This window comes from Ursus maritimus, unplaced genomic scaffold (assembly GCF_017311325.1).
Source record: "Ursus maritimus isolate PB19 unplaced genomic scaffold, ASM1731132v1 scaffold_32, whole genome shotgun sequence".
In the NCBI taxonomy this organism is placed as follows: domain Eukaryota; kingdom Metazoa; phylum Chordata; class Mammalia; order Carnivora; family Ursidae; genus Ursus; species Ursus maritimus.
Genome location: NW_024425786.1, coordinates 29,687,034 through 29,705,581, shown reverse-complemented (window position 1 = coordinate 29,705,581; position 18,548 = coordinate 29,687,034). Strand labels below are relative to the sequence as shown.

Genomic DNA, 18,548 nt, shown 5'->3' with positions numbered 1-18,548 from the left:
TTCTCACTTCTTTGCATGTTTTACAATTTGATAGTGCATATCAGATACTGCATATAAAAGAAGAATAGTTTCTTATTGAAGAAAAAATCAAAAGAAATAAGCATAGAATAAATAATATTTGCTTTGTAGAAACCCTTTTCTCTAACCATCAGAAGGACTCATCATTCAGACTGGTCTTAGAGTAGGGTTAGGGCTGAGTTGCGGCTTTAATTAAGTTGATTTCACCTGTGATCAACAAAACTCCCAACCTTCCTAGATGTTGTCTTCTTGATCTTGTCAGAATTTGAGCTGGGAAGAATTTGAGTTGGTTGCACTTCTAGATTTTTTTTTTTTTTAAGATTTTATTTATTTATTTGACAGAGAGACACAGCCAGCGAGAGAGGGAACACAAGCAGGGGGAGTGGGAGAGGAAGAAGCAGGCTCATAGCGGAGGAGCCTGACGTGGGGCTCGATCCCAGAGCACCAGGATCACGCCCTGAGCCGAAGGCAGACGCTTAACGACTGCGCCCCCCAGGCGCCCCACTTCTAGATATTCTTGGTTCACCTTTGGAGTCAGCTCTGACAGGGTCCCAGAATGTAGTCACCCCAAGAATGTACACAGCTACATTATTTATATGGAGGGGAAGGCAGCAGGAGTGAAGGCAGAATTGTTGAAGCAGGCACTTTGCTGTGTTTGAGGTTCTTCCCGATTCCAAGCTGTTTTCCCTTCCAAAGGGTCATCTTAGACCCAGCGAGTTCCGCTTAGCCCTGCAATATCTCCCTATGGCAGGCCTACCCATATCCGCACCAGGAGCCCCCCCCACCCCCGGAACGGAAGCTGACCGGCTCTGTTACATACATATTTTTCTGGAGTTCAGTTCAAGGCCTCCTTACATAGACCATTTTTATTAGCACCACGGAAAACTCTGAACTATTTTGTCTAGGTTTTTCTTATCACATTAGCAAAAGGTCATCTAGAAGTGGAAGCCTAGATTTAGATTCAAGTTCTACTTCTAGGGCGCCTGGGTGGCTCAGTCGGTTAAGCGTCTGCCTTCTGTTCAGGTCATGATCCCAGGGTCCTGGGATCTAACCCCGAGTTGGATTCCCTGCTCAGTAGGGAGTCTGCGTCTCCCTCTACCTCTTCCCCACCCCCACCCCCACCCCGCTCCTGCTTATAAATAAATAAAATCTTTAAAAAAACCCCAACTACAATGAGGTACCACCAAATATCTATTAGATAGCTACAAAAAAAAAAAAAAAAAAAACCCAGAATATAACAAGTATTGGCGAGGATATAGAGACCGGAACACCTGTGGGCTGTTGGGGAATGTAAACAATGACGCAGCCACTATGGAAAAGAGTACGGCAGTTCCTCAAACTATTAAAAATAGAATTACCTTATAATCCAGCAATTCCACTTCCGGGTATATAGTCAAAAAAACTGAAAACAGGGTCTTAAAGAGATTATCTGTACACCCATATTCATAGCAGCATTATTCACAAAAGCTAAAACATGGAAGCAGTGCACATGTCCACCAACAGATAAATAGATAAGCAAAATGTGGTATACACACAATGGAATCTTATTCCGCCTTAAAAAGGAAAGAAATTCTGCGAGATGCTACGGGGGTAGCTTGAGAATAGTATGCTAAGTGAAATAAACCAGTCACAAGAAGACAAATTCTGTATGATTCCACTTACGTGAAGCAGAATAACCAAAATCATAGAAAGTAGCACAGTGGTTGCCAGGGGCTGGGGGAAGGAGTAGGAGGGAGTTACCGTAGGGAGAATTAAAGAGCTTCACTTTTGCAAGATGAAAAGTGTTCTCGAGATGGATGGTGGGGATGGTTGTACAGTAATGTGAATATACTTAATATCAGTGAGCTGTGTACTTAACAGGGGTTACTAAGGGGAAAAAGTGGTTAAGATGGTAAACTGTGTTCTGTGTATCTTACCACACACAAAAAGTTGGAAAAAACTCTAAAAGATATGAGGTCTTAATTGTATTCTCAACACTTACATTAATTTTTTAAGGTTCATACATCCCTTCTACATCTGCATTTTTCTTTAAAAAACCATTTCTAGGGGCTCCTGGGATCGGGTTCCACGCTGAGTTCGCTGCTCAGCAGGGAGCCTGCTTGTCCCTCCCCTCTGCCCACTGCTCCTGTTCTGTCTCAAATAAATAAATAAAATCTTGAAAAAAACAAACCACAAACAAACATTCCTAGGGACATCTGGGTGGCTCTGTCAGTTAAGCATCTGCCTTCAGCTCAGGTCATGATCCCAGGGTCCTGGGATCGAGTCCCACATCGGGCTCCTTGCTCAGTGGGGAGCCTGCTTCTCCCTCTGCCTGCCGCTCCCCCTGCTTGTGCTCTCTCTGACAAATAAATGAATAAAATCTTAAAAAACAAACAAAAAAAACCCCATTCCTAAATATGTCATTTGAAGTACTAATATGCCACTGATATAAGATAGCAAATTGAAACAATGGGATTGCTTCTTCAAAATTATCTGAAAATAAATTTAAAAACAAAACAAAACAAAATTATCTGAATTTACACAACCACTCTCTCTACTGCCTCCCCCTCCCAGCCCAAGTCTGTGTTTTATGGAAAATAAACCAGAAAGAAAGCAGTAAAGATACTGCCACTTCTTAAACGAGTTAACGTATTTAAAGTATCTGATACATAGTAAGTGTCAGTAAATCCTGCTTATTACTACCTACATGTTATTTTTTAAGACATAGGTAAAGGTATTTTTCCATATTTAAAAAAAAGGTTGCAATCTCATTATAGAAAAGTATGATCCATGGGGCGCCTGGGTGGCACAGCAGTTAAGCATCTGCCTTCGGCTCAGGGCGTGATCCCGGCGTTCTGGGATCGAGCCCCACATCAGGCTCCTCCGCTATGAGCCTGCTTCTTCCTCTCCCACTCCCCCTGCTTGTGTTCCCTCTCTCACTGGCTGTGTCTCTCTCTCTGTGTCAAATAAATAAATAAAATCTTGAAAAAAAAAAAGTATGATCCAAGAGAAAATAGAATAAATAGGATAGAGCAATCCTTTATTTTTAGACACTTTCACAAAGAGGTTTTCAGTAAATGAACTTTCCAGGGGAGAAGAGAGAACATGAAAATCGGCTTCCAGCCATCAGCCGCAGCTCTGCTCAGGGCCTAGGATCCTCCTTGCCCAAGTGGTGAGGCGGAGGTGTGTACCTCCCTTCCTTTATTAGTTTATCCCGCTGCCTCCTGATGTCACTCAGACGTTTCATCTGTCAAAGGAAAGAAGTATTTAAACTAGGGGGAAATATGTACCATAAACTTGAGGGCTAGAGAAACAGAATGAAAACTGGCTTTATTTTTAAACTATGGAAGCTTTTCATCCTAGAGGTCCTCTGAGATGAAATCCTTCTTTAAAGAAGTAACTTGAAATCACTTCCCAACCCTTTAACGAATTTCTGGCATGCATAAGATCTCCTTTAAAAATAGTAACTAAAATGTTCCTGTTATATACAGGAATACAGGTATTTACAAAAATAGTAACAAAACATAGATCACAAACCTTTGAGAGGCATACTTGTGCATACTTAATCTTTAGAATATTAAAAGATGAGACAGTCTCACAGCTGATAGAGTCCTGACCTCTCTGTGAAATTGGCACTGCTGCTGGTGACTGCTCACTGGGTATGAAGGAAGCAGAAACAGCCAATATGAGGTTTCTCTTCACCACACCAAAATAAAGACCTGGTATGTGCTCAGCTACTGTCACTACTGAGCCCTGAGTTCTGCCTCCTCCTCTCAGGTAGGACACTGGTGTTTCCCAACCACAGAAAGCCATGCTATACAAGATTATAGGAAAGCTGTAATTCACACGGGTTTTGTGACACACAAAATACACGCCCTAATCCTGACTGCATTATTCCTCTGCCCCAAACCCAATGGCTTCCCATCTTACCGAGAAAAAAACCTGAATCCTTCCTTATGACTTACCAGGCCCACCTCCGACTATATGTCTTAGTATTTTCCCTCATTCTGTCCGCTCTAGCTCAGGGACCTTTGCACTTGCTCTTTCCTATAACCAGAACATTCTTCTCTCACATCCACATGGCTCACTTTAAGTCTCTGCTCAAATGTCTTCTAGTGCTGAGCTCTTCTCTGACCACTCTCTTTAAGAGAGAGAGAGAAAAAAAAAAAAGAGCATCCACTCAGCTCCCACATGCAGCGCTTTCTATCTTTATCTTCCCTGCTGCAATTACCAACACCTAACACACTTTAACTTGTTTGTTAATTTTGATACCCCCTTACCCAAATATAAGCTCCGCTAGGGTAGGGGCCTTCTTGCTGTTTTCTTACTGTATATTCCTGGCACCTACAATAGCTCCTGACGTAATAGGTGCCTCAGTGAATATTTCTTTTTTTGGTGAGTAAGTTTTCACAAAGGCATGAAGAGTCAGTATATTTAGTAAAAGATCCCATTAACCTTAAAGAATCAGTCAGGATGTAACTTCAGTGGAAAAACCTCTAGGTGTCCTAAATAATGATAGAAACATTAGCCATTTTTAAAAGATTGCATTTTTTAAAATTCCAGTATTGTTAATATAAAAGACTGCACTCTTAAACATTTCTCTATTAAAGAATCTCATCCCCAAAATTAAAAACTAAAAATAAAGAATCTCCCAACAGAGGACTAGTCCTGATCGAGCTAATCCGACACCTAATGCCGAATCTGTCTCTGAAGTCTAACACCTCCTAGTGCTGTAGATAGAAGCTCAGGCCCTGCAGCTGCACTGCCAGGTTCAAATCCCAGTTCCACCGCTTTCTGGCAATATGACCTTAGGCAATGGCCTTGATTTTTTTGTCTTGCCCCAAGTTTTTAATTGTATATCGGAAAAATTCTAGTAAAGCATCTCTCAGGATTATTGTGTGAAATAAATCCACTATTATAAGCTAAGAACTTAGAACAGTGCTTGATTCTAATTCCCTGATCCACTAGCTTCTTCACCTAGGGCTAAGTATCTAGTTATTCAGGGTGACCTCTAAAACAGTAACAGACCTATTTACAAATTCACAGGATGAGGAAGTGACCTGAGAGCAACTCTTGGATATCTCCGGATAAAGAAACTGAGACCAAAAAGGGAAGTGACTTGCCCAAAGTCACAAAACCGGTGGTGGCAGAACCAGCATTAAAACCCAGCTCTCTGCGAGTCACCAGGCTGGCTTAGTCAATGGAGCGTGTGGCTCTTGATTTCCAAGTTGTGGGTTCGAGCCCCATGTTGGGTAGCGATTATTTAAAAATAAAGTCTTAAGAGAACAAAACAAACAAACAAACCAACAACAAAACCAGCCCTCTTAACTCCCAATCCAGTGTTCTTTCCGCCTCACCACACTGCCTCCTTTTGGTGTAAATTTTGCATGAAGAGTAGTCTTAACCTGAGTAATGAGTAACTGGGGCCCACAAGAAGAGAAGTTAAGACATATTGTGAACTAAATAGCTGGTAGGTGGCTAACCATGACCCACTCACTGTCCCTTAGTAATACTACAATATTACTCACTTAATGATCAATATTCCTGCAGAGATCAATACAAAATTACTACCTGATACCTGCTAATTCCTTCCAAGTTTGGCTTCACTTTACCCAAATGCCAATAGCAAATGTTAAAAGATAAGAAATTTACAAATTTTGATACAAATAACTGATAAATTTAACTAAAAATTTAAATTGCCTTCCTGAACTCCAAGGAGTTGGGAGTAATAAAAACATTTCTATTTGTTATATATGGAGCAGAGAAACAGGCAAAATAACAGCCAACACCCAAAGATTTCTTCTCTAAGGGAGAATACAGTCTACATGTTACGTAACTCATTCAACTCTCGAGGAGGAAGACATCATGCTGTTAACATCCTTCTTCCCCTGCCTCATCGGTCAGGCTCACCTAAAATAATTTCCTTAACACCTCCATTTTCCCCAGAGTAGAAATTAATCCAGAGACTGTTATACCAGGCTCAGTGTAATAGTGTTTTCACCACCTCTCCAATGAGGGTTCGATGAATCTGGAACACTTTCACCCAGAGATATTCAAGGACAAACACCCAAAGCTGGTTGGTAACTTCTGCTTTATAGCCTACTGCAAAAATGGGAATACACAAACACATGCGATTTCTAATCTGGTGGCTACAGCAGGGTGCAACGCTAAGGAAAACATGTCAGAAGATAAGGAAGTACACTGAGGAACAATAGACCCTTCTCAGATCTGAAGGGATTTAACTTCCTTGACATGCAACCTATGTAGAGAGAGTGTTTCACCACAACAGTTTTGCCCATTCACATCGGGCAAGCCATTGCCAATGACCAGTTAAAAACACTTGAAAGCAGACCCAAAGACACAAGGAAATAATTCAGCTCCCGTCTCCGTCACTCCTCACCGTTTTCTGCCGAAGCAGACATTCTACGAAATCGTCAAATTCTATCTTGCACTCTTTCTCTGCACGGGTACCACCAATTCCATGCGCACATTCTATCCATTCTTTTTCAAAAGCATGGCATCGACCTGGAATCTTGTGAGGCTGCTCAGCAGTTTGGATTGTCATCCAATGATCTAAGTTAAGGCCCAGCCTTTTCTGCACATCAAAGAAAGGCATGGCTGAAATGGAAGATAAAAAAATAAATAATGCCATAAAAGTGCAATCAAATGAGAAATTTCTAAGAAAAATGAGACATTTATAAGCATCTCTCTAGAAAGGTATTTTATGCTATTCTCCCAATATAGTCTCATTAAATTTTTTCATTTGACAGTTTCCTCCAGTTTATGGTAGATTAGCAATACCTGTGTTTTCACAAAACCCAAGGGGGAAAAAACCACTAGAACTAAAAAACAATGCATAAAAGTCATCTCTGTATTGAGAAGGTCATTTTTTGTAAGGTCGTTTTAATCAAAAGTCAGTGTTTATGCCTTGACTCAATCCCAATTCTTTGAGATAGATCTGAAGAAATAACTGAAAAGAACAAAAAAGCACAAGCACAAAAACATTTCTTTACATTTTTCTATTCATATCAACTCAGATGACACTTCTCCTGTGAATCCATCCTGAATCTGGTTTTCCTCCCCTATGTTCTCACAGCATCTCAACTTCCCATACGAGTACTTTGCATGCCCCTGTAATGGACTGTTAACTTGAATGTCTCCCTTACTGAACAATGAGTGCTGTGAGGGCAGGGACCCGGCAGGGGCTCAGTAATTGTTAGGGGCGGGGGTTAGGGAAATGGATAATTTAATCCGGTACCTACCTAGTAGAATATGATAGATAATATACATGGTACTTATATTTTAATGTTAAATTTAAAAACAAGGTCTACAATGTCAAAGAAAAATTGCAAAAGAAGGCTGGAGGGAATCACAAAAAATGTCAAAGTCACGTATGAGTGGTAGATTCACAGGTGAACTTAATTTTTATATTTTCTACCCATTCTTTCGTTTACTGAGTAATAACGTTCCAGGCACTGGAATGGGGGAAAAGCAGCAGCTGCAACGTAAGCACTAGAATGGAGACACACAAGGAACCGGGAACCCAACGCACAGGGGGTGTAGCTCGAAGGAGTAAGCACCAACTCTGCCCAGGAGATCTGAAAATGCCTTTAAGAAGGGTTCAGTTTGCCAAGTGAAGGTCAGTGGGCAGAGTATTCCAGTAAAGCACAGCACGAATCACAGCCGGAGGTACTGGGTATGTCTGCGGGACACTGAGCACCCAGATCCGGCTGGAGCGCAGAGTGCATGTCGGGATGAAGAACGAAAGGAGCTGGAGGCTGGCGGGGCCGCAATCACTCAGCGCCTTGAAAGCCAGTATAAGGTGGGTGGACCTCAGGTTAAGAAACAGAAGGCCAAAGCATTAGTCCAGCAGAAAGCTAAGTTAACCTGGACACAGCCGAGAGAGGCGCGATCAGTGACATTGGCTGTGGGCGCAGGGGCCTGGGAACGCAGAAAACATGCCCAGAGTTCGGGCCTGGAAAAACGGACACCCAGGAAAGCAAGAGAAAATTCGTTAAAGAAATCTCGGAAGGAACTACCCACGGACAAACGCAGCCCCTACCGTCGCGCCGCGGTGCCCTTGTCTCCCCCCTGGCCGCCGCTTCTGGAGGATCTGCGAGCGACGCAGAGGCCTGCCGCAAAGGACGCCCGCAGTGCGACGCTTGCAGCACGACGGCGAGACCCGACCTTCCCTCTGCTGTCGCACCCGGAAACCATAGAAACCAAGCCCCTCGGTCTGCGCTTGCGCATCGTCGACATCAGCCTCTTGAGGTTACGGACTTGTAAATAAACTGAGTTCTAGATGACTCCCTTAGATGCGGCCCCTCTGTGAGTTTCTGCCGCCTGCTCGCATTGTGCCTAGCACTCTTACGACAGCTCGGATTGGTGAGGGGCTTGATCCGGGCGATAAGAGAGAAAAAGTAGTGCCTTCCCCACCTCCACCTCTGCCAGTAGTGGTTAAGCTCATGGGCTGTGGACCTACGCTGGGTGGGTTCCAATTCTGGCGCCGTCACTTCAGTATGACCCTGAGAAAGTGTCTTAATCTCACTATGCCTCAGTTTTGTCAGCTTGAGTACCTACAGCTTTGGGGATTAAATGAGTTAAGCGTAAAACACCGAGGCGGTTCCTGGCACGTGGAAAGCCCTGCTCTCCAAGGCAGTTACAGTTCTTTGATATCTCTGCCTCTAAAGCTTGCAGATTCGAGAAAGTCAACAGAGACCACGCCGCTCCTCTGTTTCAGAACATCCAGTGGCTCCCTTTGATTACAGCACGGCCTCCGAAGTGGCGTGTGTGACATATACTGGGTGTGAAGAAAGAAAATTTACTCGAATACTTATATTTTTTATCTAATCTCTTTTAATTTCTATTTTAAAATATTTTTTTTATTAAGTAAACTCTGCACCCAACATAGGACTGGAACTCAAGACCCTGAGATCAAGAGTTGCAATGGTCCAGGGACTGAGGCAGCCAGGTGCCCCTTTAATTTCTATTTTTTGGTGTAAGTGTTTATGAAGTATGTAACATGACTGCAGTTGTACATATTAGTAACATAAAATATAAATATTTATTTGGGGTTTGGGCTGAAAATTTATTCTCCTTTTAAATGATGTGCTCTCAGAAACGTTTAAAGAAGTCTTCCATCCTTCCCAGCCTCATTGTCCAAAATCCTCTGCCTATTCTTCCCCATCCAAGAACTTGCTGTTCCATTGTATTCTTGGAAAAGTCTGTCAGCCAGTCTCTGATTTTTCCCCCCTTTCCCCTGGAAGGACACCATTTCCACCCCATCTCCATTTCTGTGCGTCACATTCTTGCTCTGCTTCAGGACTTTTGCATAAGTTCTTCCCCAGAATGCGTGAACTGCCTCCAAGCCCTAGGATCACCCACTCTGGAGAGAATTCCTAAGGTCCCACAGCTTAATTGGTTTCTTTCAAGCATTCCAATTCTCCCTCTGCTCCCCCCCAGCCCATCAGATATATATACCTCCCAACTGGGATCAGAGTTTCAGTTCAGGTAGAATTTCCTGAACACTTAATGCATGTCCAGCAGAGTACTGGAAAATTATGGAACTGGTAATACGTGGCCAGCCCTTGCCCACAAAATAGTAGAGGTAGCAAGATATTGATTGCCAACTCCCTTCCCACTTCTTCCATTTCTCTTGTTTAAATTGGTGATATCATCTTCCCAATCATTCAGGCAGGAAACTCTGAAGTTGTATTTTGCCTTGTCCTCATCTTTCATCCAATCTTTAATTACTGGCCACGTTCTCTCAAATATTCCTTCAACAGGTTTCTCATTTATTTCTTCCTTCTGCCTCACAGCTCCCTCACTTTAATCTGTTTTTCACTGAATAATGTTTCTAAAATACTAATTTCATTGTATCACTCCTCAGATACCAGGCAGGATAGATTAGTACAAAGATGGGTGACTCAAATGCCTCCAAGGCCCAACAGGGTTCACTATAAGGAAATAAAAGCAAGCACCATAATAAATGGCAGCTGGCATTTGGCCCGAGTTTGATGGAAGGAGTCGTGTGGAATGTGACAAACTGGAGAGGATATGTCCTGTCTGAAGGCGGCGGCAGCTACTCAGCTCCATCCTATAGCTGTTGAGAAAATCAGGGCCCCCAAATTGTCGAATCTCCCAAGTTTTTCAAGAGAAGCCAGAAATCTTTTGTTATTGTTTAAATGTGAAAACTACCACTTTTAAAATGCGGGCAACTAGGTTTTTGTGGGTTTTTTTTTTCCAAGTGTTGGCCAAACAAGACCCACATTGGAAATGTATTTTGACGTGCTAGATTTCAACCCTTGGATAGAGGGAAATCTGAAGGTAGGCAAAGCAATTACTCTGATGGCTTTTTACATCCAGCCTTGCTCCCTTCTTACCCACTCTCCCTACTGCTGCCAGTTGCTTTTCTAAAACTCAAAACTGATCATTCAAAAAACACTTCCTGAAAAAAAACAAACCAAAAAAAACCCCCAAAACCAAAATACTTCCTGAGCTTTTATCTTATGCCACGGCCCTTGTCGCGCTCTTCGGACTAGGGCACAGAATACCATAGCAAGTGATAAAACAGAAATATGAACAAAACAAGGGAAAACACAAAGGAGGGGGTTATTCATACTGCTTGGGTTGTGTGTCAGGTGTCAGTGTATTCAAGAAAAGGTTCAAATTACTGGGTTTGGCATTCAAAACCCCTCATGATCTGATTTCTTCCCATTTCTAAATCCTCGGATACAATTGCTTAGTCAGCCTCCTCGTGTTCTCGGCCATCTAGAATTGCTCTTCCAAACTCTGTAGGAATAGTTTCTTCTGCCTGGAATGGTCCCACCCGCTCGCTGCCACCTTCCTACTGTCTCCCTGGCGAATGCCTAATCCGTCCAGGTCATTTACAGAGCGTTTTCTGATGAAAGCTTCCCAAATTCCTCAGGAATTTACTAGGAGTCCCGCCAGCCTTGCAGACTTCTATTACAGATGCTGTTCACTGTTGACACGCCGGCCCCCTCCACTGGACGTGCAGACACCCCCGTGCCCGCACGGTGTGAGAGGATGTCCGCGATCGGTATTCCTGTACTGCAAATCTTGGAAAACTACAACTCCCAGAACGCCCACGCCAGAACTGAGTCTGCGCCGTTGCTATAGTGAGCACGCACGCGCTCTTGGATTCTTGAGGTTTACGTGACGAGAGCGGTGGTTCCCGACCTTAGCACTGCGCTGCCACTGCGCTGCAGCTGCACTTTTACGCCCTTCGTCTACCTTCCCTGTACCTTGCTCTGCAGATTCTCTGCTTCGGGGAAGTGTGATTTTTTACAACGACTTCGAAGAACTTTATGCGCAGAAGCAAACCCGAGCTGTCGTGTTCTTCCATTTTGTGTTCGGGAAGCCGAGGCGCGGAGACCGAGTGGAATTCGGCCAGGCGTTCGCCGCGATTTGTGCTAAGCAAGCAGAGCTTTGCTCCCAGCTTCAGCGGGTGTGGATGGCCTGATGACCTAATCTAAGCCCCCCATTCCCCACCCCCTTGAAAACTAGCTTCAGCCCTGTGTGAGCGCAGGCTGTGGACGGTCGCAGGCCTTCTAAAAGTCCATTCCCGGGACTTCTGTCCTTGACCTGAAGGATTCCCTCATGTTTACACACCTTACTCAGTTATAACCCAAGAAAAGCTCTAACACTACCCTTCGGCAGATAGGCCGTCTGTATAGTTCAGCACATGGGGAACTTTTCAGGCCTGTATCATACCACTGCTACAGAGTTGAGCAAACAACTGGGTAGACTGAGGGTCCTAGCATATCTGGGGAAGACAGTTTGGAGACTTACGGCCACCCGAGCCCCCCGCTATAGGATAGATACAAAAAAGCCAATAAGCAAAATCATCTTAGAGAGTAATGGGGACCAAGGCCGAGGCGCCTAGCTGGCTCAGTCGGTGGAGCATGTGACTCTTGATGGGGGTCCTGAGTTCCATCCCCATGTTGGATGTGGAGATTACTATAAGAAAGCAACTTTAAAAAAATGGGTGCAAACTCCTGGAATATACTGGAAGCCGGAGTGATTATTAAAACCGGAGAAGAATGTGCCCACGGGAGTGGAGAAGATACCAAGTTGAAGATGCAACAAGACCAGGAACTAAAGCAGCATAACTGAAGTGGGAACCTGTGCCGGGTTCATGGTGGTAGGGGTAACTTGATGATGGTAAATATTCCATCTCCAGAATTAACTCCCCTTATTCTGACTTCAATTAGGCTTCTCAAGTGGTATGATTACATGAAGAAAACACACTGTTAAGGCCAATGGGGTAGTCTGCTGCACCTGACATACTTCTCATCATAAATTAACACACTGGAGGGGGAGCTGGCTGGTTCAGTAGAGCATGGGATTCTTAAGCCCAGGGTCATGAGTTCAAGCCCCTCGCTGGGCACAGAGCCTACTTAAAATTGAAAAAACTAAATAAAACAACACACTGGAGTCTGGTTTTATAGACCAATATAGCTGTATTAGTGAGTCAGCCTTCCTGAGCACAGAGCAGGGTGATTAAACTACCTGGGGGGAAACTGCCAGGGCAGCCAAGTAGCCTTCCCCAGGAAACACCCTGGTCTCTCTGTCCAGATGCACAGAACACTTATCAAAGCAAGTTTTATCCATTTCTGCCCATAGACTGTGAGCTTTTCTAGGGTAAGGACCACATCTCTTTTAACCCTGGCTACAGGGAGACAACCTGTAGAAGGCTTAAAATTATTTTACCTGGGAGTTAAGGGAGAGTTTCAGGTAGTGCACTGACTAGAAAAGGGTAGGAGTAGCCACAGAATTCATTTAGTCACTCGTCATTTAAGAGGCAAAACTAGAGGGGGGCCTGGCTGGCTCAGTGGACAGAGCATGGACGCCTGATGTCTGGATTGAGTTCAAGCCCCACGTTAGGTGTAGCGATTCCTTTAAAATAAAACTTTAAAAAAATATTTTTTTAAAAAAAGATTTTATTTATTTATTTGTTAGAGAGTGAGAGCACACACAAGCAGGGGGAGTGGCAGGCAGAGGGAGAAGCAGACTCCCTGTTGAACAAGGAGCCAGACGCGGGACTCTATCCCAACACCCTGGGATCACGACCTGAGCCGAAGGCAGACGCTTAACTAAGCCGTCCAGGCGTCCGTAAATTTTTAAAAAAACTTAAAAAAAAAAAAAAAAGAGCCAAGAATTGAGAATAGTTCAAGGTGCTACTAATTGCTCAGTATAGTGGGTCATGTAGACACATAAATGCATTATACAACTTTATAAAGACAAAATGCAGTGCTAAAATGAAGTACTGTGTAAGAGTCTGCCTCCTTAAAAGGTCTTCCTCACAGTCCAGTTGAGGCATCTTAGTTACTCTACCATTTTATTTTCTTTAAACACCTTTAAATCTTGGATTTAACTTGTGTTAGTAGTTTGCCTGTCTTGCCTCCTAAGAAAGGAAGCATAAGAGCAGGATCCTTTTCTGTCCAGCTCAGTGATACATTGCTGGTGCCCAGAACAGTACTTGGCAAATAGTAGGTGCTCAATTAATATATATCAAATGAGGGGTGTCTGGCTCCTTTGGTTAAGCGTCTGCCTTTGGCTCAGGTCATGATCCGGGGCTCCTGGGATTGAGTCCCACATTGGGCCCCCTGCTCAGTGGGGAGTCTCCTTCTCCTTCTGCCTCTTCCGTCTGCTCCTGCTCTCTCTCTCTCAAATAAATAAATCTTTAAAAAAATTATGTATCAAATGGACAGGTTAACTCTGCCTGTTAGGGAGAGAGCAGGGAGCAAGCAAGGGAGCGGAAGACAACTGCCACTTGAGTAGACGACTGTCAAGTGAGAAGAACTTTAACTCCAGGCAGAGGAACAACAGGAGCACCATTAAAAATGACAGACTGAGTTGGTGGTGAGGACAGTTTGAGGACAATTTCTCAATAGCTCATGTAAGAACTAACCAGTGCTTTTAAGATTAGGTAGACTTAAAGAATCTATGCAAAACCCCCTCACAGCAGCAGCCGTGGAACTGGGCTAGATTAGCTAAGTGAAGAAAAAGGATCTTTCACCGTGTGTCTATACGAAGAGGGAAAATGAGCCCAGAGAGATCCTTCAAGGAGCTTCTTAGCCCGGCAAAGCCAGAGCCATGTTTACTCATCCTTCCCAATCAATGTACAGGCCTTGGTTATCTCTGATGGGACAAAAAAGAGGCTCCTTAACCGGTCAACCTGTTGTCTAGTTTGGTATCTGCCCTTCTGTCTTGTACTTACCCCTGAATTAGTTTCCCCAAAACTCTCCAAGATTTCCACAGATTAATAGCTCAATGCCTAGTAGTCAAAACCCTTCATTATCTAGCCCCTACTACCGAGCTTTAAGCTCTCTTCCCAGGATCTACAAGATTTCCTACTCTGGCGAAACAAGAATGTCCTCACTACACACTGCTGTGATTTCCCACCATGCAGCCTTTGCTCATTTCAAGCTCCAATTCCTACTTTTAAAAAAAGTTTTTATTTGAAAGAGAGCACGCTCAAGGGAGCGTGAGTGGGGGAGGGGCAGAAGGAGAGGGAGAGACAGATAACCTGCTGAGCAGGGAGCCTGACTCAGGGCTCAATCCCAGGACCCTGGAATCAGGACCTGAGCCAAAGGCAGATGGATACTTAACCGACTGAGCCACCCAGGTGTCCCACCAGTTCCTACTGTTGCCTGAGTCTTATTCATCCTTTGAAACCTTGCTCCAACTCTGCCTCCCCAAATGAAAACTTCCTGGTCACCACTGCTACTAAGAACCATCTCTTCTTTACCTTAGGCCATTATCTGTACCATTCACTCAACAGGCAGCAACTTTTACCTAACCTGCTTAGTTCCTCGCTAGACGGAGACTCCTTCTCAGGGGTCAAGATCCAAATGCCTACGTATATTTATGTAGGTTAATTCCAAGTCAGGTACTGAGGATATAAGATGGACTAGGGCTACTTACAAAACTTGGCAGGCTAGGGGTGCCTGGGTGGCTGAGTTGGTTAAGCCTCTGACTCTTTATTTCAGCTCAGGCCATGATCTCAGTGTCCTAAGATCCAGTCCTGTGTCATGCTCCAGCTCAGCGGGGAGTCTTCTAGAGCTTCTCTCCCCCTGCCTCTCCCCCCCGCTAAAATAATAAATAAATGTTTTTTAAAAAACTTGTCAGGCTTTAAAAGCTCAAAGTATCTATCCTCCACAAATAAAGAACTCAGAAGACACCAGTAATGCTTGCCAAATGATTGGAAAAACACTCGAATCCAATATAAACATGTCTTTCCCTCTTATCTCCCACTGAAGGCATGTTGGGTACATCAGGTTAAGCACCTTCACCAAAGCTCTGAGACCAAAAACACATGGGAACTTGCACCTCTAGATACAGAGCATGAGGAAGTTTGGATCAGCCTATCGCTAGTCAATGAAAAAGCAGTTGAAATATAAAAATTATTTTCTTAAAAACATAAAAAGGCTAACTAGGTAATTAGGAATTACTGAGCCACAATCTGAGAACCCGGAAAGCCCAGAACACAAAGCTGTGCTGTAAGGGCATTTGCCAGCCTGGAAGCCCCTGGGGGCCCGCAGCACACTTTGCAGAAGCCTCACGGACTGAAGGGGACAAAAATCAAAACCTATCCCATTCTCCCCTTCTGATTACCCCCCCTTTCTTTATCCCTTTCTTCCCCTACCGATCTACCTAGTTCTTATGTTCCATAGATGAGAGAAATCATATGATAATTGTCTTTCTCTGCTTGACTTATAGGCCGGTGACGGGTAGTAAGGAGGGCACGTATTGCATGGTGCACTGGGTGTTATACGCAACTAATGAATCATCGAACTTTACAACAAAAACCAGGGATGTACTGTATGGTCACTAACATAATATAATAAAAAACATTTAATAAAAAAAAATATCAAAACCTAAGGCCAGCTAAAGGTGGGAACCCCCATCACTGGCTCCTGAAGCTGGGATTCCTCAGTATTACACTTTCAAGATAAGGGTGAAACACAAGTAGACCAGTCCTCACGCAGACTCGAGAGCTGGTTGTGTGCAATCTGGAAGACCTAGGGAACCTCCAGCCTTCAGTCTGAATTAAGGTTTAATAACATCCCAGCACAGACGGCCAGAAATCCCTCTAGAGGCAGATGCCTTATCCGTGTCCTGTTTACTCCAATTAATTGTTAAATGTAGTATCCAGCTCACAGATAATCTGGCACATAAAGAGACAAGATACTGTAAGCAACAATCAGTAAGAACAAGAGACCCATGAAGACTTCAGGCGCTTAAATTTTAAACAAATTTAGGTAATCTTCACAATGAAGTGCTAATCATTTGAAAGTATCATTTGGGGTTAAGTAGCTGGAGATTTTTCCCTAGGTAAACTTACTTCTTTCTTCCTGAAGGTATCAACGTTATTCAAGGACCAGTTTAACTGTAGCTGTGGACGACAGCACTCTCTGAAGCCATTTTAAGGAAATAATCACCCGGGCAGCAGTCAAACCACTGTTCCTTAAGAACAATACTTAACAATCTTCTGATAAACATAAAATCCTTACACCCACTTTTGTATCTAAAATTTCAAAATTAAATATGCCAAAAATAAGTCATTCTAACCACCCCCCCACCCAACAGCATTGTTCCCTGTCCCCATCCTTGAGAATCATTGCTCTGAAACTTCATTAGCTTTTTCTGCAAGATACTCACCTTGACAATCAGTCGGTTTTCATTTGTAAGCACAGGATGTTTATCAGGCCACACCAGAGGTGTGACTCCCTAGAAATGACAAATTAAGGTTCTTGTCCACCAACTCACGATACACCGAGTTTGCCTTGTCTGTGAGCTTTTCAAATGTGTATCAGTGCTACAGTGCAAGGGCCCACAAACTTTTGTGTGAAGGGCCAGAGTATTTTCAACTCCGTGGCCCATACTACCTGTTTCTGGAGTGGCCAACTATGAAAGCAGCCACAGACGCAAACAAATAGGTGTGGCAGTGTGTCAATATAACTTTATTTATAAAACCAGGCCTTAGTTTGCTGACCCCTGCTACAGTGAGTAACAAAATACAGATTCACTGAAAGGCATTACTGAATTCATTGGTCATTCATCTTTTATTGTATTCTCAGTCAAACACTTAAAAGTACAAATTCTAATTAGAGAATGTGAGATTTTGATGTTAACAAAGGGCTATTCATAGTGGAGAGTTGAGAATTGCAGCTGCAGAAAGAAACGTTTGGGTCTTCAGATCTAACGAAGACCACTGTAAAGAAGCCTGCTATGTAACAGTGTCAAATGCATATTTTATGTCTCAGGCTGTGCTACTTTCTTTACATGGGCTATTTAATCTCGCATTTGAAAACAAAACCCAGTGATGTACATACAATTCACCCTCATTTTACAGACAAAAAAACTATGGCTCACAAATTTCAGTAGCTTCGCAAGGCTCATGTAGCAAACTAAACTCTAGGGCTACACACATCCAAAGGCCATTCCTTTACCTACAACACAGCCAACCCGTCCTCCATGGTGGGCAGAGAAGATTCACCATGAGTGAGAGGTTGGCCCGAATTCTTGTATTCCCTGATGCTCTTCTCCTTGGGGAGCTCTTAACAATTATCTGCCTCAGGAACTTTGATCTCCCCTGTACTCCTCTGACCTAAGTATGAATACCTACTCCTTTCATTCCCCTTAAGATTTTACCAAAAGAGGGTAATAAATATTATTAAAACAAAAAATTGTGACTAGGGTGGTAGATGAGGCTGTTCTGAGACCACAGGTCCTGGCCTATCCTTATAGGTCTCTGTAGGTTGACTTCTTCCCTGGGCTTTGACCTACCTCCATGGGACAAAGACACTTCCCTACCCGGGAATGCCCCTAAGTTCAAGCTCTAGAAATCAAGTCTAGGGAAAAACTCCTTTTGTCAGTCTAAGGCCTACATTATAGGTCCCCATTTTCTGTCCTAGGAACTGTCTCTTCTCTGGATAAAACACCAAACAAACACGTCTAGTCCCTTTTGAGGAGATTCCAAAAACCCAGCCATGGCGGTCTTACTTACCCTAGGGCCCCAAAGGGCAACCATATCGTAACAGCCTAACAACACCGGGTGCAGTAAGAGAGTGTCTATTACTTCCCTTATAGAACCCTACTCTACCCCCACGCAGAACCGTTTAGTAGGAACGGGACTGACATTTGCCCTCCAGCACACTGATTCTGTAACACCAGTGCAGCAGCGTTCCCCATTCCTAATCCAACCTTCAGGACTTCTGATGCCCACCCCCCCAGCTGCCCCTCCCTTGTTTTGGTGTGACTATCCCACTGTAAGGCCACTCCCATGACAGCCACGGCTAGCTCCTCTTCCAGGAACAAGTGACCACCCTGGAAAAGGAAGAGATGAAACAAACTGCCCTTCAAATATGAAGTAAAATAATTCTTTAATTATTTAAAGATCACTGATGGGCCTTTTAAAAAGTCTATAAATCTTAAATGTAATGTCTTACTGGGGAAATGGTTATAGCAGCCTCACATAAATTATTTGAATTAAGAAACATTATCACAGTATTAAGAAGGCAAGG

General features: G+C 43.6%; 1 protein-coding gene across 1 annotated transcript; it reads right to left on the bottom strand.

The window, feature by feature from the left end:
* Positions 1 to 3,020: 3,020 nt before the first annotated feature.
* NDUFS5 (NADH:ubiquinone oxidoreductase subunit S5) lies at positions 3,021 to 8,214 on the bottom strand. The gene is made up of 3 exons (XM_008694360.2): positions 8,060 to 8,214; positions 6,398 to 6,615; positions 3,021 to 3,244 (listed from the first exon to the last, which is right to left on the bottom strand). The coding sequence occupies exons 2-3, from the start codon at positions 6,611 to 6,613 to the stop codon at positions 3,140 to 3,142; spliced, it is 321 nt and encodes a 106-aa protein (XP_008692582.1). The 5' UTR covers positions 6,614 to 6,615; positions 8,060 to 8,214; the 3' UTR covers positions 3,021 to 3,139.
* Positions 8,215 to 18,548: the final 10,334 nt, after the last annotated feature.